The sequence below is a fragment of the Conger conger genome, chromosome 1, assembly GCF_963514075.1.
Source record: "Conger conger chromosome 1, fConCon1.1, whole genome shotgun sequence".
Classification (NCBI taxonomy): Eukaryota; Metazoa; Chordata; class Actinopteri; order Anguilliformes; family Congridae; genus Conger; species Conger conger.
Genome location: NC_083760.1, coordinates 34406117 through 34433148, shown reverse-complemented (window position 1 = coordinate 34433148; position 27032 = coordinate 34406117). Strand labels below are relative to the sequence as shown.

At 45.0% G+C, this 27032-nt stretch overlaps 1 protein-coding gene across 1 annotated transcript in view; it reads left to right on the top strand.

The window, feature by feature from the left end:
• LOC133138773 (peroxidasin) overlaps window positions 1-26674 on the top strand; it is an 82905-nt gene extending 56231 nt beyond the window's left edge. The window contains exons 14-23 of the mRNA XM_061257805.1: window positions 1067-1223; window positions 3369-3477; window positions 5943-6100; window positions 8604-10110; window positions 10638-10772; window positions 11453-11661; window positions 16476-16596; window positions 18760-18892; window positions 21775-21888; window positions 22587-26674. Coding sequence (XP_061113789.1) covers window positions 1067-1223; window positions 3369-3477; window positions 5943-6100; window positions 8604-10110; window positions 10638-10772; window positions 11453-11661; window positions 16476-16596; window positions 18760-18892; window positions 21775-21888; window positions 22587-22712 — 2769 coding nt within the window. The 3' untranslated portion in view covers window positions 22713-26674. The remainder of the gene's footprint in view (window positions 1-1066; window positions 1224-3368; window positions 3478-5942; window positions 6101-8603; window positions 10111-10637; window positions 10773-11452; window positions 11662-16475; window positions 16597-18759; window positions 18893-21774; window positions 21889-22586) is intronic.
• The last annotated feature ends 358 nt before the right edge of the window (window positions 26675-27032 follow it).

Genomic DNA, 27032 nt, shown 5'->3' with positions numbered 1-27032 from the left:
GCTGGGCCAATCAAGGACAGTCAGAGAATTGTCACGAAGCCACTCCAGCATTGTCTTTGCTGCATGCTTTGGTTCATTGTCGTGCTTAAAGGTGAACCGCCGCCCCAGTCTGAGGTCACATGTTCTCTGGGGCAGATTTTCCTCAAGGACCTCTATGTATTTGGCTGCATTCATCCTTCCGTCAATCCTGACTAGTTTCCCTGTCCTTGCCACTGAGAAGCACCCCTATAGCACGATGCTGCTTCCACCATGCTTCACCGTAGGGATGATATTGGCCAGGGGATGAGCAGTACCTGCAGTTCACCAGACATAATGCTTGGAATTCTGCCCAAAGAGTTCCATTCTTGTCTCATCAGACTAGAGAATCTTTTTCCTCAAGCGGGCTGTCAGATGCCTTTTACGGAAGAGTGGCTTCCGTCTAGCCACTCTACACAAATAGAAGCCTGATTGATGGAGTGCTGTTGAGATGGTCACCCTTCCGGCACGTTCTCCCATCTCTGCTTCCGAAGCTATGTTAGAATGACCGTTGGGTTCTTGGTCACCTCCAAGACCAAGGTCCTTCTTACCTGGTTACTCAGTTTGACCGGACGGCCAACTCTAGGAAAAGTGCTGGTGCTTCCAAACTTCTTCCATTTTACAATCATTCAGGTCACTTTGCTCCTGGGGAGCCTCAAAGCTTTAGAAATGGTTTTATACCCATGCCCTGATGGACTTCATGTCTTGGTTTTTGTCCTGACATGCAGTGTGAATTACGGCACCTTATACACAGGTGTGTGTTCTAATCAATTTGTAAGTTTAAGATTTTTGCAAAGAATTCTAAAAACGTTTTCCCATTATGGGTTATTGAGTGTAGATTCCAGAAGCGTAAACTTAGATTGGCTGTATCCTGGAAATGGTGGAACCATTTTTGAACCACATTCCAGTGGGTGATATCAAGGAGATGTTTTTGGGGGATGTGATCTCATCCAGAGCTCAGATTAGACATCATTGTTTTTTTTGTTTTTTTTCCCTTCCCTGTTTGACACCTCCCCACCCTGCCCTACCTCTGTCATTGGTCCTGCCTCAGGATGGCGTTCAGGTGACAGAGAGTGGGAAGTTCCACATCAACCCTGACGGCTTCCTGGAGGTGAGGGACACAGGGCTGGTGGACGGCGGCCGCTACGAATGCGTCGCCCGCAACAGCATCGGCTACTCCTCGGTCAGCATGGTCCTGACCGTCCAGGGTAAGCAGCCCCACCCAAACCTTTGGCCACAGAGAGGGGCTCCGTCTTCCTGTTCAGGAGGAACCCTCAGTAGACTTCTGATAAACACCTTTTCTTTTCTTTTTTTTGCCCTTAACCATATAACCATATTAGTGTCATATTAACTTTTCAACTAATCTAAATTACTACTATACTATGTTTTGAACCCCTATTAAAGTTGATTAACTTTTTCAATTTTCTCAGCCAAAGCCAAAGGCCCTTGGTATATGGGTAGAGCCAATTCATATTGGGCTTGCGACACAATTTCAGTGATTCTACTGTTATTTTGACTTCCCCTTAGAGTCAGCCTTCCCCATCTCTTATCGTTTCACTTAAAGGGCAGCTAGGGAGTTGCTATGAAACAATAAAGGCCAAGGAATTTTTCATACTCATGAGCTCAAGGCCCTTGGAAATGTTTTGAGTGTCACACGCCCAGCTGCTTATATTCAAAGGGTGAAATGTTCCGAAAATGACAATCAAGGACCAATCAGACTCGCCATGTTCCATAACGCTATTAACACTTAATAATTTGGCTTACACAACTGGGCTATGACCAGTTTGTAAATCCAAGGTTGCAGTTTCGGTGGGAAACACATCGGTTTACATGCTGTATGTCTCAAAGCGGTTGAAAATTGGACAGTCAGTTCTCATGATTGGTGGTTTAAATGTTGACAAAATAGATTTGATGAATGAGTTTGGGTGGTTTTGACACCGAAACCGGCTGTTTGATTAATTAGAGAAAAAAGTTGAAATAATAGTTTAAAGGACAACTGTCTGAATAACAAAATAATATACCAAAAAAACCCATCGCTTTCTTCCATGTCCAGAGTGTGACACAAACCCATAACTCCATGTAGTTCAGTTGTGGAGCAGTAGCTCACTTAGTAGCTGTACAAACGGACACAGAAACTCTTATAACTGGTTGCAGAAGGTTTACCTGCTATTGCACTCTGCTTCATGGCCTGAGCCCGTTTCAAGTGGCTGCGACTGTGGTGTGAGATCATGTGCACACTTCAACCGCCGGCCTTTCATTTGGGTAAAGCCACGCTTGTCATGGATTGGCCTGCCGCCTGACTTCCAGCACCAGTCCAGGCAGAGATCCAGGTCTCCAGTGGAGGCGGCTGCACCACACAGTCCAATGCTATTGCTTGCATTACACTTCCACAGAGAGTGGGTGGAGGGAAGCAGGGGAGGTAAAATGGGACCCCATTGTGTCGCAATGGATTATTTTTGGACAGGCCTCAGTCTTTAATATACTGGCATTGTCCAGAGTGGCATGTTTTCAGTGGCAGCCTGAGGAACTTGGCCCTGGTCCCTGGTGGAGGCAAGCTTGGTAGTTACCTGAAGTGAGCAGGGCAGGGAGCGGGAGAGCCTGTGTTTGACAGCCTGTTCACCGCACGCTGCCGGCCACTTAGTGGCCAGATTCCAGCCAGTTACCAGCCACAAATGAGTGTCGTTGGCAGTCAGCCTTCAGGTCAGATTGCAGCGGTTTCAGCGCTAAAGAGTTTGCCTGCAGAAGCAAGTGTTGCGCCCAGCAGGATCGGAGCAGTACAGCCGAGAAATACAAATATCTGTTTCCGGAAAATTCCCACCAAAACTTGAGCAAAATGTATTCTGTCTTGGCAGTCCTTTATACCGGACCTTATAGCATGGTTTGTCAGAGGAAATATTTTAACACTGCACTTCAGCACCTCTCCTTCAGCTATATAAATATGAGCAAAGTTTAGCGGCTGTGTAAATGCAGTGGTGACCTGAAGGGTTCAAATCCGTTTTCAGGTACTGCTGCACTTCAACAATGTACTGCTATAGCAATGTAAAGGGGTAAAGATGTCATGACAGTTATGTGATAATAATTGTTTCAGTTGGTATGAATATATAGTTGGACACAATTAATTGATTATGTTATGTATCCTATGCAATGGGTGAGAGTGAGTGAGGTGCTGAAATGGAGGATATGAACTGTAATAATTATTTTATCAATACCTCCCCCCAGTGTATGTTGTGTTAGTAACACAGAAACTCAATTTCAAAAGGTAAAATTAATTGATTTCTACTTTTAAGAAATGCAATACAAAATATTGTTGATGACTCCATCGTGACAGATGGTAACCAGAGTGTCTCTTTAAGTCCCTCAGGTGAGCAGAAACGGGGATGTGTTTGTGGCTACGTCCCTCGAAGAGGCCATCCGCAGTGTCGATAGTGCCATCGACTCCACCCGCAGGCACCTGTTTGACGGGTAGGCCTCACTGCATCCTCCCGGTCAGGGACCAGGATTTGAAGAGCTCACCCGTGGTCTCCTTAGTCTGTCAAGTATATGCTTTATAGAAGGGTGGCTTTGAGCTCAGGGTGTCAATGTTTACATGTGGCTATGTGGTGGCAAATGCAGGAGATTGCCAGGTATTTCTTCCCTGTGGTTTCCTGATTCATAACATTCCAGGAGTGCAATATAATTAGTGTTAGTGTCTCGGTCTCTTTCTCTGCCTCTTTGTCCTTTTTCTGGAATTGAAATCAGTGTTGTCAGGGAGACGGGTGTGATGCAATGCTAGTTGTGCCTGGGATGCCATCTTTCAACATTTTGACATGGATCTTCCAGAAATACAGCTCATCCACTCATGACCCTTCTGGGAGAATTCCTTTCACTTACCCCCCCCCCCCCACTGCACCAAAAGATTCACCCTGCTCTAATGGACTTGGCTCTAATCGGATTGTCTGGAAGTTGCAGTAATGTCTGGAAGAAGTTCTCCCCGGCTGACCTCCTTGGGTTTTCTGTGAACACGTGTCCTCAAGAACTTCTTTGACCTTTGTAGCTTGAGTCAGCACAGCTTTGGCTCAGTCAACCCAACCAATCAAAAGCGGTTGTCTCCACATCCCGTGCAAGCATGTAAACATGATGAGCGTTTGAAACAGGGAGCAGGGGCGGGGTGGGAATGAAAGCCTTGCCTCTGGGGAATGGGATAAGCTACCCCCGGGTGGGGCTTGTGAAGACCGCTTGAAAGATCCCAAAAAAACATCAAAGAACCCGAAACACTGGATTTTGATATTCTGTGCATTTTTGTTAAAATCTAATTATTAACACGGAAATGCTTTTCTCTATCTAACACAAGTCCAGGAAGCACATTTTAAGCACGCCAACAGGCATGTGCTGTGCAAATTCTAAGATATGGGGCTTAGAAAGCTTCATATCTCAAAAATCAGCAGATCGAACCCTATTGTTCAGAGAAAATGTCTCATGGGCCAGCTTGTTTTTGTTTGGGTGTGAAAATACAGTGACCCACAGCTGGGTGTGAAAATGCAGTGAAAAGTACTCCCGGCAAGTTAGGAGTGGGAGTTAGAATCCCACCTGGGATAGGCTCCTGACCAGCAGTTTAGAAAATCTATGGATGGAGTTGTGTGTAATAATATCAAACTTAGTCCAAGAAGCTTGGGTGGAACAGCTGTGTAGGTCAGAAGTGGTTGTAATTTTACTCCCTTTGTGTGGTGGGCCTCAAAACACACTGGTGGATCCAGAACTTCAGTTTTCCATCCTGTCAGAGTGACCACCCACTGTTGACTTTGGCACTACCGACACCTCCACCGTGCTTCACATGTTTAGAAAGCTGCATCAAAGCTACCCAATGAATTACACAGCTGTCACTGTGCTGCTCTTCCACAATGACCCTGTGGCCATATAGGGCATGCAAAAACAAGTACACTCGGGCCCACAGTTTGGATATGGCATTTTATGTCTTTACTCAAGAATTTTGTTGTCAACAGGAAAATGATGGTATAATCTGTCTTGTGGGCCAGTAAGGTGTATGACTCACTGTTGAGGTTTCATGGTCTTTAAGCAACCTGAGATATTTGTTTTCAGTTCCCTTCCTGTTTATTAGGCAGTCAGTCCTTTTATCAGGGTTTTAAGTCTGATAAGTGTAGGATGGGAGATTATATCACATCATTGGTGTTGCTATTGTGTGCTTTCCAAGCAAAGGATTTTGCCTTCTACAGCAAAACGCAGCGTTGGGTTGAAATCTGTGTTCTGCCCTGAACGTGCTGGCTCCTCATGTACTTGTGAGGACGCAGCTTCCCGCTTCTGGTGTCAGGGACACCAAGAATGTCTGCGTGTGGTGGTTGCCAGGATTTCTGCTCATTTGTGGGCCAGATATATTGAGGAAAGGTTCCCATTGTTCAACACAAAAAAATAGCATGGCCTGGAAAGACTGTGTGGAGGGAGCTGAAGTCTGTGTGCTTTGGCAGGGACTTTATCACAAAGGAAGGAAAGGCACTGCGTGTTAGCAAAAGGTTTCGCTGGCTGTCCGTCTCTCTCTGGCCTGGAAAAGCAGCACATGCTTGTGATGAACGGCTGTGAGCTCGGAGGGCTGAGAGGAAGCAGTTCATGGAGCAAATGAGTTCTGGTTTTACAAATACAGACTGCAGGAATGCAACAGGCTTTCCGAGAGCTTGTGTGAGGGAGATGTTTCCATTAGGCGGGCAAGTTGCATCTCTTAACTCTTCCGCTTCCCTTCTTCCTATTCTTTCTTGCCATATCTCTTCCTCTCCCTCTCTCCATCCTTTCCTTCTCTATCACTTTTCTCCCTCCCTCTCATTTGGTGTTCTCTCATTCTCTGTCTTGTCTCCTTTTCTCACTTACCTTCTCACTCTGCTATGCTTACGTCCTATCTACTCTTTCCTCATCCCCTCCTCTCTCATGCCACCCGTGTCCAGTCAACCACGCACCCCTGGAGAGCTGCTGGCCCTGTTCCGCTACCCCAGGGACCCGTACACCGTGGAGCAGGCCCGTGCAGGCGAAATCTTCGAGCAGACCCTCCTCCTCATCCAGAGGCATGTCAACCAAGGCCTGAGGGTAGACACCAATGGGACGGGTGAGTGACTGAGGACGCTGATATGCTAATGCTAGCATGCTAGGCCTGAGATTCTGTGAATGTTTGTCCTTGACTTTGGTGTGGATTCTATCAATGTTTGGTTAAAACTGTTGCTTATTTTGTGAATTGTGAGTAGGCCTGCAGAATTGGGGAAGAGTAACTATTTAATGACAAAATTATAAAAAAAAATAGACTTGTGCGTGTTTCTATTATAGTCTCTTGCTTCAGAAGTCTGAAACTTGATTGTGGCGAAACACCTAGAAATAATGCCCTTCTCTGTGGTCATATTGCCAACATAGTGAAAATATAAATGGGAAAGTAAAGGATCAGCATACAAAAAAAAACTAAAACATAAGCATACATTCTGGTTTAGTCCCTTCCTTGGTGCTTCCGTCTCACTTGTTTACAAGTGTGTGAGCACACTTTGTGCCGGATCTAGCTCTACCTTCAGAAGGTGCACGGATCACTGCGCTCAACCTGCAGACGACGGAAGGATACATGTGTGTTCAGTGGTTATAGTTTCAATCATCTAACTGAAAACAAAGTTTTTTTCCCCCACACATATATTTCAAATACACATGACACCTTGTAGTTGCTGTAAGGAGTATTTCTTCACTTTGAAGGAGGCAGGCTACTGACTCATAGGCTTCAAATCTTTACACTAAGCTAACACATTATGCTAACATGGAAACTGAGCCAGGGAATGCACGAAAATGAACATCTCATCAAAGTCTGAGTCGGGAAAAAAGGTATATTTCGCAATATGTGTGTGTATTCCTTTAAAGAAATGTAATAATAGCCAGTGGCAGTGTGGCCCATTGGTTGAATGTAGAGGTGTAGAGGGAAAGTGTTTCTGTATTGTCGTAAAATGAGCCAGATACCAAATGTTTAAGCGTCATAGAAATTAACTGACATAGCAGCCACCTAACAGCCCAGTACATACAGTTTAAAAGGCATAGTAATGGCATTGTTTTCTCTCCTATTTTATTTATTTCCATCCTCTTCATTACGTATGTAAACATATTCAAGCAACAGGCAGTAAATTTCAGCAGCCATAAAACCCGACTGGGCAGCAGCAGGAGAAACCGTTTTGCTAACAGTGTGCATTGTTTTGTGGGGAACCTACCGGACTGGCTGGCGCTCTGAGCCTCTGTTGAGCGGGAGCTGTGTTTTCGCTGGTTATGACAACAGCCAAGCGTTTATTGTTGCGGAGGGCCCTGACAGAAAGCAGAGAGGCTGCTTTTTGGCCCGTCAGCAAAAAACGTGGTCTGTTTTGATTATCTTTCCACAACTTGGGTTCTCCCCCTCCCCATGCCCCGAGTTGTGTTTGGTTAGATCCAACGGCTGAATGACAGAGGCGATTGATCAGCCAGCTGATTGCTGACAGGAAGTATTAGATCGGGTCCTGCGTATCCCACTATGTGCGTTCCTCTGTTCAGAGGCTCCCGTTTTATGTTGTGACATGCGAGGAGGGTTTCTTTCCTCTACTTTGTAAAAAGCTTTTCTTCAGCTCATAATTCTGCAGTTATAGGCTGCCTGTCTTGTCGGGCCTCCTTGAATTCAGAAGGGTTTAGATTAGCTTGGCTTGCGTTGTAGTGCTGTACTTAGTGCACCCGAATAGCCGCCAACTATTCAGGCCTCTGTCTTCTCGTCGTTATGTGGTCCACCAGCTGAGATGAGCAATGCAGCTAGTGCAAGTGCTGAGCCAACTGGAGCAGTCACCCTTGTGTGATGACGATGAAGAGGTTTTACCAAAATATGGGTCCATCTGCAGGCCACAGTCGGAACTGATGTTGACAGGATTATATTCCAGTGGGCCATTTCTTTAGAATCGGTTCATACTGTACAATAACATTTTGGATGTATTAGCAGGAAAACTGTTTAGTTTAATTTTTGTACATTTTAATTTCATAATGGTTTTATTCACTTTTATTGTGACACTCACCATGGAAATTTGATTATGCGGCTTGCCTGAATGGCTTTTCCACAGAAAGCAGTAAAGGTCTTGAGTAATGTAAAGCAACCCAGGTTGACTCTACAGTTCTACATTTACATTCACATTAACATCGTATTTGTTTAGCTGACGCTCTTATATAGAGAAATTTGGATACACTTCCGTTCTATTGTGTCGCAAATTGCTCTACAATTTCCAACACAATAGAACAGAAGTGTATCCAACTGAGATGTGAGTCACTTCCCCAGACAAACAAGTGTGTGTGCAAGTACGAGTTCATGTATGCCAACCTAGAACCATTAAATAAATGGCAATAATACAAAATCAAATGTATAACAACACACAAAACAAATCACAAATCAATCTTGCACCTACCATTCACATGAAACCAGAACGCATGCAAACAACCCTGAAGTAATTCCATAAGAGTGCTGTGGGGCAAGGAATAGGAAGATGCAAGATGCATTCCAGGAATTCAAGGGATTTCATTTTGGCTGCAGTGTCTCACACTGAAACACTGTCTCTCCTCTCTCTCGCTCCCCGACCCAGCTTTCCGCTACAACGACCTGGTGTCCCCCCGCTTCCTGGACATGATCGCCAACCTCTCGGGCTGCACGGCGCACCGCCGTTTCAACAACTGCTCCGACATCTGCTTCCACCAGAAGTACCGCAGCCACGATGGAACCTGCAACAACCTCCAGCACCCGATGTGGGGCGCCTCCCTCACCGCCTTCGAGCGGCTGCTCAAGTCCGTTTACGACAACGGCTTCAACCTGCCCCGCGGGGCCACCGAGCGGCAGCACAACGGCTTCCCGCTGCCCCTCCCCCGCCTGGTCTCCACCACCATGATCGGCACGGAGACCATCACCCCAGACGACCGCTACACCCACATGCTGATGCAGTGGGGCCAGTTCCTCGACCACGACTTGGATGCGACGGTCGCGGCCCTCAGCCAGTCGCGCTTCTCCGACGGGCAGCTCTGCAGCGCCGTCTGCACCAACGACCCGCCTTGCTTCCCCATCATGTTCCCGCCGGGGGACCCGCGGCAAGCTCGGACCGGAGGGGCCAGGTGCATGTTCTTCGTCCGCTCCAGCCCGGTGTGCGGGAGCGGCATGACCTCGCTCCTCATGAACTCGGTGTACCCGCGCGAGCAGATCAACCAGCTCACCTCCTACATCGACGCCTCCAACGTCTACGGCAGCTCGGACCACGAGTCCGAGGAGGTCCGCGACCTGGCCAGCCAGCGGGGTCTCCTCCGGCAAGGCATTGTCCAGCGCTCGGGCAAGCCCCTCCTGCCCTTCGCCACGGGTCCGCCCACCGAGTGCATGCGCGACGAGAACGAGAGCCCGATCCCGTGCTTCCTGGCTGGCGACCATCGAGCCAACGAGCAGCTGGGCCTGACCTCCATGCACACACTCTGGTTCCGCGAGCACAACCGGGTGGCCACCGAACTCCTCCGGCTGAACCCGCACTGGGACGGGGACACCATCTACCACGAGGCCCGCAAGATTGTGGGCGCCCAGATGCAGCACATCACCTACAGCCACTGGCTGCCTAAGATTCTGGGCGAGGCCGGCGTCAAGCTGCTGGGAGAGTACCGGGGCTACGACCCCAACGTCAACTCGGGCATCCTCAACGCCTTCGCCACGGCGGCCTTCCGGTTCGGGCACACGCTCATCAACCCCATCCTGTACCGGCTGGACGAGAACTTCCAGCCCATCCCTCAGGGCCACATCTCGCTCCATAAGGCCTTCTTCTCGCCCTTTCGCATCGTCAACGAGGGCGGCATCGACCCTCTGCTGCGAGGCCTGTTTGGCGTGGCGGGGAAGATGCGCGTGACCTCACAGCTGCTGAACACGGAGTTGACGGAGCGGCTCTTCTCCATGGCGCACGCCGTGGCCCTCGACCTGGCCGCCATGAACATCCAGAGGGGCCGCGACCACGGCATCCCATCGTACAATGACTACCGTGTCTTCTGCAACCTCACTTCTGCCCACACCTTTGACGACCTGAGGAACGAGATCAGGGACCCCAGTGTCAGGGAGAAGCTGCAGAGGTGAGTTCCGTGTCGGCGTAGTGTAATGTAGCGGTAGCTCCTGAATTGATAAGTAGGTTTTTCCGCAAATCAGATTTCAAGATTATAATTACTCATAATTCTGTTACATTCCATAATATATGTGGCTCTTTCTGTCCTAAACAGTCATAAGTCGCGACAGCCAATTTCACATAAATCAATGGTTTTGTAAAAATGCCAGTGGACAAGTGGCGGAGTGTGTGTGTGCTTGTGCCTTTCTGTGTGTGTGTGTGTGTGTGTGTGTGTGTGTTTGCGAGTGTGTGCTTGTATGTATGTGCACGTGTGTCAAGGTTGCATGTCTTTGTGTGCTGTGTGTCGTCAACGAGGGAGTACGATGGAGTATGTGCTTGCGTGTGCGTGAGACTAAGTGACGGAGTGCACAAAGGAATGTGTGAACACGTGTGTGAGTGAGGAGACTGTTGGAAGACGCTATGGAAGAGCTGGGCTGAGAGAATGAGCGAGGGCGGCTCAGCTAGTACAGGGTTCACTGAGCAGCGTTGTGCTTGCAGGCTGTACGGCACTCCCCTGAACATTGACCTGTTCCCGGCGCTAATGGCTGAGGATGTGGTGCCCGGCAGCAGGTTGGGTCCCACACTCATGTGCCTGCTGGCCACCCAGTTCAGACGTCTGCGGGACGGGGACAGGTATGACCTCGTAGCCCTGCCCTGCCTCTCCACGCGCACTGCCAGCACTGACCTCACGCACACATGTAAAAACAAAACAAAGCAAACACAAACACACACAGAAATGGAGAGTGGACGTACTGTAAGCCTTGCACACACCCCCCTCAGCCCAAGTCGAAAGCTATCTCTCCAGCCACCCAAACAAAAAGTGAGATTCCATTCAGTTGATGTCATGGCACAACCTTTTCAGTAGTTTGAGCCCTAGCGGACTTATAGCTTTAGAGTTCAGTGTTTCCCATAGCACTTAAATGCTTCTCTGGCCTGGTTCCTCCAGGGTCTAATTTTTTTTTTGGGTACTCCGCACTGGTCTTCTGCATGGAGTATAACCTGGAACCCATTCAAATATGGAACATGGTAGTAAAAATAGCTGTTCTGGGTTTTACTCCAGAATCCTGCCAGAATCCAGCTTACACAGTTAGCCAGCCTCGTAAAATACCCTCAGGGTTTCTTGGGTCTGGTTGGTGATTTTGAGGTGAAAACAAAACCAGCAGATCCTGCGGTTTTCAGAGTCTCGGGCTGGAGACCCCCTATTCGCCCACAACACCCCACTCCGCAAACGATATGCAGTCTCCATAGCCCCCCCGCCCCCAGTTCCCAAACAAACAACTGATCTCTTCCTCTTCCTTTCGATGAGGCAACAGGTTCTGGTACGAGAACCCCGGCGTCTTTAGCCCGGCACAGCTGACGCAGCTGAAGCAGACGTCGCTGACCAGGGTGCTCTGCGACAACGGGGACAACATCACGCGTGTGCAGTCCGACGTTTTCCTCGTAGCTGAATTTCCCCACGGCTACGGCAGCTGCGACGACGTTCCCAAGATGGACCTGCGCATGTGGCAGGACTGCTGCGAAGGTTAACTCCGTCTCCCACAAACCTCTTGCAATATAAACATATAAAATAAAATAAAATAAAATGAAATGGGTGTAATACATCAAATGAAAATGGTTAAGGCACCAGCCAGTTAAACCCGACCGTTCTCAGATTGAATCTGGACCATGCCAATCCCAACAGTAGGAGGTAGCTACCTAGGGTGATGTGAAATTGTCACCCATATATATTGGAGGGTTCAGTTGGTTAGGAGTCCACGTTCATCGGTATGAAGCGACCCTCCTAGGGTCGCATTTTTATTTATTTATTTATTTTTAAAGATATTTTTTAGGCCTTTTTCAGCTTTATTGGACAGTATATAGTATAGAGAGACAGGAAGAATGGGAGCGAGAGAGAGGGGAAGACATGCGACAAATGTCGGACGGTCGGATTCGAACCGCCGACGTCGCGGTGCGCAATGAGCATGCGGTCAGTGCTCTACAGGCTCCGCCACCGAGACACCCCCTATGGTCGCATTTGAATGGTCATCCTACAACTCCACTCTGTGAGCTTCGTTGAAAAAGAACAGACTTCCTGTTGTGGAGGACAACCGTGAAAGTCTTCACCCTCCTGAATCAATGTGGGGTTCGGCATGAATGCAGCTGTGGTTTTAGACAGGTTGGAGGTACTGAAAATCTACATTGTGTTCTGCACTCCGTTACGTTGGTTATGTTGGTTATGTTTTGCACTATATTGTTCATCGCTCTGGATAAATTACTATATTGTAATGTAATGTAACTTCCCATAAATTGTCTGTGTAGCAATAAAAATCCATTCTCTACCGATATAGACGATATAGCCAAATCTGTAATTATATTGTTATATTGGTAATATTTTTATATCGCCCACCCCTACCCCGGAGTTTCGTTAGCCCAGTGTCTCCCAGCTTCTCGACAAAAATTAAGCAATTTTTCTCAAAAACATGGTTTGGTGGCACTCTGAAAAAAATGCAACCGGACATAATTCCCTTGATATCTGGAGTAGAGGGATAACTTCGGTAAATTTGGTGCATTGTCTTCTTCCGAATAACATATGTTTTGGGGTCAATGGTACTGATTTTGATAGAGCAGGTCACAAGTAGTTTCCACTCAGTCACTCGGGTAATAAAATGTGTTATAAAATCTTTCAGTTTATTTTATTCTCTGTTTGGCATGAGAAAATTAAATTTCATAGGAAGTTGCAGTAGAATGAATCTCCCTTAACAGACAGATGCGATGGCAGCGTTGTAATTGATCATATGACTGTTTTTCAGGACATATGACCGTTGATATGCATGTGATTCCTAGGCCTTTCTATGGGTTTTCTATAGGGCGCCTTAGTCTATAATGGGTTAAAATTTGTTTAATTATGTCATCACTAATCTGGCAAGGTCACACATTTAATTTAAAACTTTGAACATTCCCCTCTTTCTGTACCCCCTGACCTTTCTCATTGTGCACGCCCTCTCCTTAATCTCACTCATTTTGGCCAGATTTCTGTTGTAACTGGATATCCATGATGTCATTTGGGAGTGGGTGTTCGTAGATATTTTTTTTTTTTAGGTGTCAGACGGAATTGTTTCCGCGGCCCCAAAAAAAGATGGGATTACGTGGGTCAGGGATGGGCAGGCAGTCTAGCCAGGGACCTGTGATTTACATTCCACAAAAATCTGAGCCCGTTGTCTGTCCCAGCCTGCCACTAACCTGATGTTCTGGGGTCTTTGCATACGGCCCACCTCTTTCCAATTAGCCCAGACAGAAGTGTTCTTGCCCACGCGGGCAGCAGCATGTTAAACTGATTTACTGCCATAAGCCCCCCTGCCCCATTACAAGCATATTGTAAACCATTGGCACCAGGAATTTGTATCATTCCAGAGCACGACACTGATATGGGAAGGGAATAGCGTTTGTTTATACTGGAGACGGTGACTCGTGCGTTGGCCAGTCATTTTTTAGGATGTATTTTCCCTCCCTATAAATGTTCTCAAAAACAGTTTTATTTACTGGCAGTGGAGGTCTTGTCACAGATGAAAGTATTGGCATTACGTTTTTTTTGATTAATGTTTTTTCAAGCCTTGTTACACTTAAAGGTACAATAGGTAATTTCTGACTCGTAACATTCAACAACAAACACCCTGAAACCACAACATGCACATTTTGGAAAGTTAACAGTGACAAACCCGACAGAGCCTGCCGTCTTTTCGTAGTGTTCTAGTAAAAAAATGTTCGCCAAACAGGTTGACTATGAAATGTTGACTTAGTGTTGTGCAGCACAAGCATGAACAAGCCTCTTATTTGGCTATGGAACTAGCTGGCTATATAACTGAAAATATATGATAGTGTACCACAAATAATGCAACTGCAACTTACAGTTTGAGACAAATAAAGGTTTAGCTAAACATGCATGATTGAACATGACTGACTGGATGTGCCCACAGTGGCAGGCAGTCCAATTCAATTATGCCTTGACTGACAAATAACTTCGCATCACTCGGTTTAAAGCTATCTAGCACTGATGTTACCCACTGTATACCTTGGGTAACAGTGTACATTTTCAGCTGTAAGTTAAAATAAAAGATTATTTTTCATTTGTTTAGAAGTCGTGCTATTAATTTGTTTGTTTGCTTATTGATCATGTTAGGAAGCAGCATAATTGGCCCGCCACTCCGAGAGCAGGAGGAGGGCCTTGACAGGGTTAGTAGTATCGCTGTATATATAGCTGCATCCTGATCGCCTCAGAATCACGGTCATGGGCTGGAATGATGCGGGTCATTCTGCGGATCACCAGATCTCACTGGGCTGGCGAGGGATGAGGACGTAGATGGTGTATCCAAGGTAGTTAGCATGGGTAATTGGAATAGATAGGGTACAGTTGGCAACCAAATTGCCAGTTCAAAATGGGGGGGGGGGAACTGAAACAAATTCAAGAAAAAATAAGAAGAAAATAAATTAAAATGCTTGATTGTTTGCAGTATGTTGACAGTATATAATAACAGCCTATGGTGAATCATGTATAAATCTGTACTATTTATTTCATACCACATGAAACATCCCCTCGAAAATGTTTTTGTATGTGCAGTTTAAAACTCTCCAATGGCCACTTTTTAAACCTCACCCTTAAATCATTTTCAGTATTGAGACCCCAGACCCGGGTCAGATATGTAATTGTTTTGGTTTCAAATACTGTTCTATATATTACTGAATTTGGAACCCATGAAATACTCTCAAAATGTATACACAGAATATCCCGTCTCTGTATAGAATTTTGAAACAACAGGAAGACTGACAATATCAAAAAAAAAAAAGAATCAATTTTTCCAACTTACCCAGACTGAGAGAAGATGCTCAATTTCATTTACATTTTTGTGCATTCACTGGCTCAATTTCCATGTTAGCATAACGTGTTAGCTTAGCATAAAGACTTGAAGCCTGTTGGAGTCAGTAGCCTACCTGTAAGGAGAGACATTATTTTAAGAGAGGTTCTTCAGAAGGTGCGCAGATCACTGCACTCAACCTGTGGAAGATGGGAGAGGATACATGTGTGTTCAGTGGTTATAGTTCCAACCATCTAACTACTCCGAAAACAACATCTCTTGTTTTTACCATTTTTTTCACACACGTATATTTCAAATACACATGATGCCTTGTGTCAATAAGACCGCTTTGGAGTTGCTGTAAGGTGTATTTCTTCACTTTGAAGGATGTAGGCTACTGACTCCTATAGGCTTCAAGTCTTTATGCTAAGCTAACACATTATGCTAACATGGAAATAAATTGTGAATGCACAAAAATAAAAATGAAATCGAACGTCTCGTTTGAGCCTGGGTAACATGGGAAAAACTGTATATTTCCCAAAATTTTGGATGTTTTGCTTTAATGTCTCATTTTCCAAAAGCCCAACGATTTGAGGACAGACTAATATAATCTCACATTAATCTCTGGGGAACAGAGGAACTTGCAATCACAGTTCATCTTTTTTAATGTCTGTAAGCTGAAAGGTTGGAACAGTGAGAGACTTATTTTTACAGTGTTTTTACAAAAAACATTTTCACCTGTTTTTTTTTTTAGGGGGGGTTTATTTGAGCATTTATTTTTTTGCGAATCATCCGCAAACCGAGACCCGCATTTTGAACGTAGAGACTTCTGTAGATTTGCTTTGCCGTTGGTTTTAATTGAGCTAAATTGCACTACACCACAAACAACCCCCCCAGCTTTAATTAGGGCCTTCACAGTGTGTGGCAGGGCTTTCCTGGGGTCCGTCCTCCCTCTCTTTGTGGCCCTGTCCAAACTGCGGGTTAATAACAGGCCCCACCTCTGCTGCCTTGTGGGCCAGCCTTTCATTTGCCTGATTGTAATTGAGAGAGCCGGTCTCTTTGACACAGATTCCTAACCACTCCCCTCTACCCAGAAAGGTGTTCTGCCCTCTGTAACAGGGGCAGGACAGCCAGATTGCCATCAGCGCAATTCAATAAAGTGTGAAGCTCTCTGAAGGAGTATTTCAACCAGTCTTTAGGGGCTGATACACCAATGCTTTAATGTGTGAGGGACAGAGGTGTAATTGCATTGCCAATCTCTGGCCCTTTATTCATCTATTATTAATTTCACAGCCATGATAAAACATTAGCTCTCACACATTTGCTGAACTTCAGTCCACAGCTTGATACAGGAAGCCTATCCTTTGTGGGGGTTCTGCCTCTGAATTCTTTTCTCTGTCTGTTCTGCTGTCTGGTTTTCCAGCATTAGGGAAACTACCCAGCAAGGGCGGCTGATGAAATTTGGCAAGGCTCTGTCTTGACCTGCTCCCGTCTCTGGTCTCCACAGACTGCCGGACGAAGGGCCAGTTCAACGCCCTCTCCTTCCACTTCAGAGGACGGAGGTCGGCAGAGCACAGCTATGCTGCGGAAAACCCTGCCAGTCGTGCCAAGAAGCGTGAAGCACGCAGGTAACTCCCCACGGTTTCAGCCAAGGCTTCAGGTCCGGACATGGCCAGGCCAGACTTGCAATTTATTTACTTTAACCCTTTCAGTCCCAAGAAGCCGTATGGCACTCTCAACCATATTCCTTTTCAACCAATCGAAATTACTGCAGAGCTATTGCTTTGTGTCCCCATTAAAACCCAACTAAAATTTCACAACTTTCTCAATTGTCTAAACCAAAGCCAAAACCGATTTGGGTGGAGCCACTTCGGATTGGGCTTGAGGTTGAAAGAGTTCAAATGTATGCCCAAAATCAAGGCTGCCCAGTCCTGTTCTGGAGATCTACCTGTAGGATGTCATTTCAGCCCTGATTTTGCACATCTCATTCTCCTTTTAGTTTGCTGAACAAGATGTCTAGCTGTTGAATGAGGTGTGCTTTGTTAGGATTGGAGTGAAAACCTACAGGACAGCGGATCTCCAAGTAGAGGACTGAACAGCCCTGCCCTAAGTTACCTTTTCTGTGCAAATTTAATGGGATAGTTCAACTTTTTGGGAAATTCACTTTATCACTTCACTTTACCAAAAAAAAAAAAAAAAAACCACAAACAAGAATTTAGATGTTTGAGGCAGCTAAATTCAGAACTGTAGTGGACTAATGACCATGTATCCATCCTCTGGGCACAGTGATTAGTAGCTGTGCAGCACTGTTTGAAGCATGATTTCAGGATTGTCAGGTATAAACTGCTATTGGCTGCAGTGGGAGTGCAAGTTTACAGTCGTTGACACAAATACCTGACAATCCCCAACTTACACATGTAACTTCATCACTTCACTTAGTAGACATTGCTTCTGCCTGCAAACATTCAGAGAGATAGCACAGTTAGCATACAGCCTGTTAGGAAAATTGTTGAAATTGTTATCAATCTCCTTGTCTAACTATCTATTTTCCCTATAATTTGGACTTTCCCTTTAAGAATTCTATAGGTTTTCTCTATTCATTCATCATACTTCTAAAGCAAGGGTGTCAAACACCAGTACTGGGTGACAGCAATATCTGTGCAGAGATATCTGCAGCGAAAGCGTTCTCTTGTGTAATGCCCATTTTGGTAGAGGTCTGCTCTTCCTCATTTCCAAAGAACTACAATGGGTGGGTAATTTGAATTTCGACAACATAGGCGAAGGGGGCATTGATCCACCATGGATGATATACAGATACAGGAGCAGGGCAGACCAGACAGTGTAACTACACATGAAGTGATTAAAAACCCTGAGCTGTAGTTTGGGGCTGTATCTCTGCACTCACTATAGGTAAAGAGCTGATGGGTACCCTTCCATCCATGGATGGATGGATGGATGGATGGATGGATGGAAGGGTACCTATCAGTTCTTATAGGTATCAATCACTATAGGTAAAGAGCTGATAGGTACTCTTCCTACAATTAAAATGTCATACTATGGTGGAATTCCCCTTTAAGTGCTTGAGAACCAGAGGCCTGTTGCACCAGTATAACGTAAGTTTGATCGCAAGATGGGGTGTAAAGTCCACACTAAAGTTGTAACTAGCTCGTGAAGTTGTGTCTGTTCGGTTGCACAATTAATACTTATGCTACATCCTAGCTAAGTTGACTGTTAGCCAAAACATTGTCTCATACAGTGACATTTCTATAATCAAACCAATCAAGCACATTTTAAGAACAAATCACTATTCACGTCTCATGCCCTTTTAACGTCAAGCATGAAGTAATACAATGGCTATATTGGTTAAACGGTTGCTTGCAGCCTGGAGGCTATTCTAGCTGGTGACTCGTTATGGGCTTTTAGAGAATACATTTGGACTACATTAGCAGTGTTTTTTCTTTGTTATGTATTGTTCTCCAACAATCTTTCAAATCGATGCGCTATGTCAACAGCTGTTTTAGAAATGACTTTGCACCTCGTAGGTAGTAGATGTACATTTTAATTTAATTTTGGTGTGTGGATTCTTTAACAATTCGACGACTTGTTCGGTGATCACAGATTGCTACAGCTGAAGTGCAAAACTAGCTGAAGCTGCAGCTGTCTGGGATTGGGTTCTGACACCCCGTGAAACCTAAAACTTGTGGTGATTGAGCTGCATGGGGAAAAGACAAAAAATGGCAATGGAAATCGTTGCATTTCCTGATTCGTAAATTTTATCTCTTTTTTAACAGCATTGCGGAAGACCCCAGAGAGAGGCTTGCAAACGTCACTCTCGCGACAAAACCGAGCACTGAACCCTCGCTGAACGACTTCCAAGACTTTGTAGTAGATATGCAGAAGACTATCACAAGCTTACGAAAGCAGGTGAGCAGCCTATCTAAAGCCTTGTCCATCAGCACCATTGACTGTGCGATCTTGCTTGCATTTTAGGAGTGCTTGGGCAGGGGGTCGCTGTCCCCCAGTGCACTAAAGGATGGGGCAATAATGAAATTTTGACAGGGCATTCAAACTTAAGAGAATAGAAAAGCTGAAAATGTGGGATAAAAGGTATTTAAAAAGAGACTGTTACAGGCCTGCTGATCTGTGCAATGTCCCCAACAATGCATTAAGTCATGGCATGGAAAATAATCTGCCAAGACCCCTTGTGTCTCATGTATTTTATTAAACAGGCATATAATGTAATTCACATGCTCATTTCTGGGAAATGGTAAAAGCAATCTGTAATTGGTCAGTCCTGATGCAATTTTTTTTTTTTTTAAGATAATAACAGATTAATATAGAATAGTGTCCCCTTCTGTACTACCATTTTCATAACACTGCTTGGCCTCTAAACCAAATGTTTACCACATTATTTCCGACCAGATGCCTGCACTACAGGACAGGGAATCGCAAAGATTAGGACAGGGTCACTAAGTCAGAACCTGCAGAAATAGGGAAGATATGGAGACACTGGCATCACGGCACACTCACTCCCATACACAAACCATTACACACTCCTGCAGTCGCACACACAAATGTACTCAAGTTCACAGTAAAGATTCACCCCAGCTGTTCAGATTTGCATTGTCGTCCACCTCCCCCCCCACGCCCAACATGGTGGATTTCTTTGTGTCTTCGTGCTCCCTACAGCAGTGCTGTGGTGCTCCCTTGGGGTGTTGGGGGTGGATTGGAGGACAAGACAGGAAGTGAGGTCGTAGTTTAGCACGGTGCGAGCCTCCGCAGCCTCTTTTGTTGACTGCAGGTCGGGGCATGCCCACATACTGCAGAGCAAAAGCTTTTTTCAATCCACTAATCCTGGCCTATCTGTTCAATAGGGATTAACCGGTTAACCAAAGTGGACACTCAATAAAAACTTTGTAATCGGTTAAGGTTTTTTTATTATTTATTATTCAATCTTGCGGCGGTAGGTTCAAGTACGTAATAAGTTCTATATTTTGATTGGATTGTGAGTAACCGACAGCAATTTCAGATTAGCTAAATTAACATGATTGTGGCACCACCGACTTGAAAATGCAGCGGAGTAAGGTATGGAAAGCAACATTTTCCGGAATATAATCTGTAAATACTGTGTAAATATGTTGCAACAAACTTCAACAGCTATGTGATATAATGCGCAACAAAAGCACCATAACAAATCTCTAGATGAATGAAAACAATAGCGAAACTTGCAATTTAAACGGAAGTGTGATTCAACCAGAAAGGAGCGTATTGGACCACACGTCAGTTGTATAATTAATAAGGACATGTTGCCTCTTAATTTTGTTAAACTAAATAATAGCTGCCTTGATCTCATGGAATTGTTAGAGCCAGAATATACCATTGCACTAGATCATTAAAGTGCAGGTTGAGAAGGAATGGACTACAAAAAAGATAAAGTTGGGAAGATAAAATCGAACCTTCTTGCCGTATGTAAAGTTACTTTTTCCACCGACGGCTGACCTCCCTTACAACGGTGGCATAGGCTATGTGACTATGTTGATGGAGAGGAAATTATGATAACTGTGCTGCAAGCTCACACCATAGATGAGAGGCACATGGCTGAAAACAACACAGCTAACCTTAGATCTGATTTGAATCAGAAACATCACTTGTATTTGTATTACCTTTGAAACTAAGTGAAACAGAAAACAGGATGAAATGGGTTTTACTGGAAAAATGACAAAAGGGAAATAACACCTCACGAGTTTGACAAGTTCATTTTTACAAGGGGTATTGCCAGCTTTCTCAAGACAAATAGATGACATCACCATTAAAACAAGCCCAAAAACAACTCGATAGGATTTTGCGATTGTGGACTGTGGGTGGGAGTTGAATACTAAATGAATTGTACAACTTTTTAAACCAGCCGAAAAATGCAAACCCGCAACAAAGTTACGTATTAGCAGGCAACTCTGTCTACATGTAGCCTGTGTTGTTCTGTGCCTTTCTGCAGGTAATGTCCTATAGTTACAATATCTGTTGTTCAACGAGTAGCCTATTGCTGAATAGCTTGGTATTGATGTTTAGATTGATGTTTATGCAATCACCCCCTGTCAGTGTCATGCTTTCAAAATATTTGGAGTTTGGAAATATTACCGGTGATACACTGCTATAGACATGTCGTGTTTTGTGCAACCGTAAGTTCATGAGGTATTTTTGCCCAATTTTTTTTTGGAGCATGCTTTTGCAACCTATTATCTTTAATCGGTTAATCGATTACATGTCGCCAATTAACCGAACCATGAAAATACTGAAAATGCCCATCTCTACTGATGACAAAAAGGTTTTTAATTTGAGCACAGATTAGGCGCGATATCCAGTCTCATCAGATCTCATACAAATTTGGAAGGTTTACATATTTGCGCATTTGCCGTGGGCAAATTCTCAGATGGGGGCTTAGGATTTCATCAATTCCTTATTACCAAAAATATGTTTTTCCATCACATCTCCATTTTTGTTTGGCTTTGAAAGCTTACAGAATATCGCGTGAGCAGGTTTAAAAATAGTCTACATTACATTAATAGCCAAATGCCATTAATGTAATGTAGTCTGCCTCAGCCAAATGACTCGCACTATGCTCAGGGGGCAGTTTCTTTTGGAAGAGCACGTACACATAATGTATGATTTTGCTCTTTTGGCATGTGTGTGAAATCTAAATTGGTTCAGGTGTCAGGGTGGGTGTCCCTGTGGTTTAATCTGTGAGTGCCTCACTGCCTCCTTTGATCCCCTACCCCCCTCCCTCCACCCCGACCCCAAACTTCCAACAGATTAAAAGACTTGAAGCCCGTCTGAGCAAAACGGACTGCACAGACGAGGAGGGGCGAGAACGCTCCAACACGGAGAGGTGGAAGAAAGACGCCTGCACCACGTGCGAGTGCCGGGTACGTATCGCTTCTGACACTAGACCTGTGGGGGGGGGGAGTCTGCTCATTTAGGCCAGCTATATTTTTGCCCTCGACAGCACCCTGAGGGCAGACGGCCGTGTCAAAAGGGTCATCTCGCGCCTTCATGTTTGCTAATCAGTGAGGGGAGAGGGCCTTGTATGCTGAAATGGCAGCTCTGGGTCCCAGCAGATTTGGTGTTGTTGTTAGTGCAATTGGCTCTCATACAGGAGACCAGGGTTCAAGGCTCACCTGTTCCTTGGCAATCTTAACTGAAATGGGTCCATTGGCGCAACTCTCAGTTTAGAGGGTAGAACAGAGTGTGATTAGGTAGTAACATCAGAACATTGCTGTCTGCCCAGGGTGCTGTTGAGGGTCGCGAAATGGGTTGTGGCTCCCCTGTATAGTGTTCCGTTGCTCACCAAATCTTACAAAACTTGATTTACAGTGACCTCCATAATGTTTGGGACAAAGATCCATCATTAATTGGATGCCTGGCATTCGGCAGCTCCTGATGTTCGGTCTTTGTTTTGATTTAGATTTTGAGTGTTTGGTTTGGGTTGTGTCCTTGTTGTGTTCTGTGGCCCGGAGGGTGTCTTTTTTTAAAACGGTAGATGGCAAAAAAAAAAAAAGAAAGAAATGTTGTTCTTAGTAACCAGCACCCCTCTCCCCTCTCCACACCTGTTCCCCACCACCAGGATGCCCAGGTCACGTGCTTCGTGGAGGCCTGTCCACCGGCAGAGTGCCCAAAGCCCATGAAGCTAAAAGGAGCTTGCTGTCCCGTCTGCCTGACCCAGCGAATCAGCGTTGACCGCGGAGCGTAACCAGACCCCGCCCACCTCCCACTCCCAGTATTCCACAGAGACCCCGCTGGTGTTCCGGTCTCCAGCCAAACAGTTTCCCTTTTTTTTAATTTTTATTCTTTCTTATTTTTATTCGGTTTTTTTATTCCTTTTTGGTTTGGTGTCATCTCCATTTGCCTGACCCAAAGGCTTCCAGCCTGAGACTACCTGGGTTTCCTGTCTGCTAAAACCAGAACTTGTGAGATGTCAGCTTCTAAACGGGTGTGTATATGACCCCCCTCAGCCCCCTCGAGGGACCCAGTGTGCGGAAGCCACAAAGTGTCCTCTGGCGCACATCGTATTCGCTGCACAGTTCCCCCCAAACGCTTGGTCAGAAGAGGAAGGAATCCCACTACGAGTATGAAAGGGAAGTAGATCACCTTCGGCCATGTTGTGTTACAAAGCTTTCTCAGGTTAGAGATGACGAAAAAAAAAAAAAACTGGTGCTACTTTTCCCCCCATTAACAATTTAGTTACCAAATACGACCTTAAAAGTATTGTTTTTTGTTTTGTTTTTTACGATATGCAAAGCTTCATATATGCATTCAGTATGTGCCTTTTAATCACTTTTGAGAGATTTTTTTAAATTACTCTAAAGACATTTTATAAATAAAATGAATAGAGTTACTTCAGCTTTTACTAAACTTTCATGGTGCTTTTTATCATATTATGAATATATATTTCCCCTTTGTATTACCTGCTTACATATGAAGATAATGTGAAGACTTTAAAAAAATCACTTTTGTAATGCAAAAAAAAGAAAAGAAATGTCTACTGATTACCTAATGTGTATTCTCCAATGGCAACTGTTGGTTAACTAACACCTGGTATTGTGATTTTGGTTTTATTTTAATTTTCTTGCTCTTTTTATGTATCTGTCACTTAAGCAGTATACAAATTTTGGGGGTGGGGGGGGCATTGGGACATCTCCAATTTTGTTTGATCCGACTCGAAAACTGACCAAGTATGGCGAGGTGAAGCTGCCCCCCCCCCCCCACCCCACCTGTTTGATTTTTTCCCCTCCATTTTCATTTGGAATGCAGTTCTTTACCAAAGTTGTGTTAGTTTCAGTCTCTCCCCTTTGGCTCAAGGCTTTTGCTCACTCACATGCCAAAGTTTGAGTTTTCAGCTGTACACCGACAGCCGTTCCGGTGGTCTGAGGGCTTTGAGCGGCTCCTCTCCTGATCCGGCACGGGACTTTTTTTTCATCTCCATTGAAGGATTTTTGGCCATACCTCAGCAACAAGACTGCCTCGGGACATCACAGATGGGAGAGTGAGGGCTCACAAAATGCAAGATGGGTGCAGCCAACACGCGTCATCAATTTCCTGACTGAATTGTTTTTGTTTTTAGTTTTTTAGTTTTTTCTTCATGCCTGTCCCTTTACTCCAGTGTCCTCCATCGGTTTGAGGGCACAGCGAGTTACCACTAGTAAACTGCAGGGGACTGGCACAGGCAGATTGTAGCCGCCCAATTGGCCATTGGTGTCAGAAGGACACCTTGTCGATTGGAACCTTCACACAATGGGCAGTGCTGCAGCCAATCACAAGTCACCCTGCCAGGACCCCTGGCCTCAGCTAACTGATGTGTTTGAGTTGCTTGCGATTCGGGCCTCTTTAAAGGTGCTGTAATCTGCCATGATTGGCTCAGATTTCCGAGTCGATGAATTGCTCCACCCATTCAGGCTGGTGAAGTCTTGCTCTCCCATTGCTACTGAGAATGTCTCTGCCTCCAGAGCTTTTGGGTTATAGTACACTAGAGTCAAGTAAGAACGATGTATGAAATTGCCGTTTTTTTAAGTGTAATAAAAATAACCAGCACCGTAAACAACTGTCAGAGGCATATGAAACTCTTCTGGAAAAAAGATGTCACTGGTATCTACTGGGTGTTGATAAAAATCAGCAGCAAGGTCGTACAGCTACAGTATGTGATCACATGATTTGTTTTCTCAGTGCTGATTGGCAGTCTCATCAGCATCCTATATCAGTGATGTTCTTTTTGGAAGCATTTCACATAGCCTCTTACGCTTGGTCGTTTACTACCGGGTCAGGTACGGTTAAAGAAAAAAAGACGAAAGATGGCCTATTTGCCCCACGGGGGCAGTTATTCTTATTATGTTTAAAGAAAATTGTGATTCAATATATATCGTGCAGTCCTAGCGTCAAACCCACAGTGACTCAGCTGCAGTTTGAAGACTTCTCATGACTCTATCTGTGAGTCACATCCTCAGGACGGCCATCTCCCTGGTCTGGACATTGCCCTACAAAGACACTGCAATTCACCCACCCCCCGCACTCCTTGAAACTCTTAAAACATTGTACCCTTTTCACGAGATGTGGATTCTGTCAACATACATCACTCCCAATCCAATACAATCCAGTGAGTGTTTGCCCATGTATTTCCAGCTAAGCTTGCATCACCGACAACCCCACTCCCAGTAGAATTTTTTCTTTAACTCCGTCGTGAAAGCACAAAGACTGTATTTGAGGCCTGAGCGTACTACATTTTTTTCCTATGCTGAACAAATCCATATTCATCACACTTTACTTCAGGGTTTGGCTCTTGTTTGCCGAGCTTGCGGCAGCATTCAAGTGCCAGTGACGTTATCCAATACAATCGAAAAATAGTTCAACCCCCTGAACTCTCAATTACAAGCAAATGAAAGCCATATGATGACTCTGAAAAGGCGTCTTCGCTCATTTGCTGTTTTTTGATTGTGAAAAACCCTCTGAAAAAGAGAATCAATAAATGGTGTGCCAAAGGTCACGCTCATTGCTGACTTTGAGGCAAAAGCAACGTATCAGTATTCACCCCGTCTTTTTCGTGAAACCGCCTGTTTCATACTGAATTATTTTGCCCCAACACTGAACACTGAACACTGTGGTCGGGATGAGGAGGGTGTTTTGCTGTGTGTAGAAAATGTACTGTTGTCCGTGACAGTGCTACGCTCCTCTGCTCCGAGTCACTGTGGGAATGCACTGCGCTGCATGAATCCGTAGAGCTGCAGTTTCCATTCGGAGTGTTCGACTGCTGTTAATTGTTGTTGATGTTTTGTTTTTACATTTTTGACATTCAGCTCTACTGTTATGACTGCTGGCTGCACTCATTAGTGGTTAAGAGTTGTTCTTTTCTCACTGCATTTGGCATCACTCAAACAAGGCCAGAGGCCAGACATTGCAGGTGTTAGGGGAGCAGTTCAGGTTCCAAGAAAAAAAAAAAAACACTTCAAAGAATACCATAAAGAGCATTAAGTGATTAAGGCGTGTTTATTTGGCCTGACGTGGATGCGTAAAGATGACCCATCATATTCATCCCCCGGTTTTATTTCCTCCAATGTCTTCCACCTGCCTTGTGCTTTTCCAGCTTTGTTGTGTTAACTCATGTAGCAGTTTCTGATTTTTGAACAGATACTTCACGTGGACTCAATTGGACTAACATACTTTTCCCTTTCTTAATTGGACACATACTTTTGCCTTTCCTGATTCGACAGCCTGCTCGATCTCCTTTCACCAGAGTACATGCTGTATATCAAAGTAAGCGCATACTCTACCAAATTTGTCAGATTTTTGTTCAGGGAGCTCTTTTTCTGTGCTCCCTGTCCCTCTCAATTAATCACATAGTGGGAGAGAGGGCGACTGAGGAGGAGGGCCATCCTTTCTTTCTGCCACGTCTTCTCCGGATATTTTTCCAAACCCCTTTGTGATCTAAACCCCTTATCTGAACTCCTGAAACCCTTTGCCGCACCGCCGAGGGAACGCACTGCTCTGCCGAACTGACCGAGCTGTACCGACACTGTTTCAGAGCAAGCGTTGGAAAGCAGAAACCTAGCTGACCTTTTGTATTGTACGAACCGATAACGTTTGCCAAAGAAATGTTTGCACTGTAATGTATGCCTCTCAACCAAATTAAATAGGCCACATTTTAAATAAAATATAAGAAAACCACTGTGCTTTTTGTTATTTGTGCATGTGTGAATGTGTTGCCTTTAAATTTGTTTTCACCCTGAAACTGGGCGATGAAGGGACTTGATGCCCCCCAAACCCAACCCTCAGTGTTTTTGTGCTTCATGCTTGCACGCTTATTATTGGGTTGATTGACATACTATTAGCGAATACGGCAGCTTCGGCCTCTGCCTATAATGTAAGACTTATACTATGTTTTCATTATACATTTACTCTTTCTCTTTCATTTTGTTGTTGGACAGGAAAAGCATGCCAAAGAAATACCTTTCAGTTGTTTTGATCTGTCACACCAGATACAAAAATGAATGACAGAAATTTTATGTAATATTAAGAGTTGAAA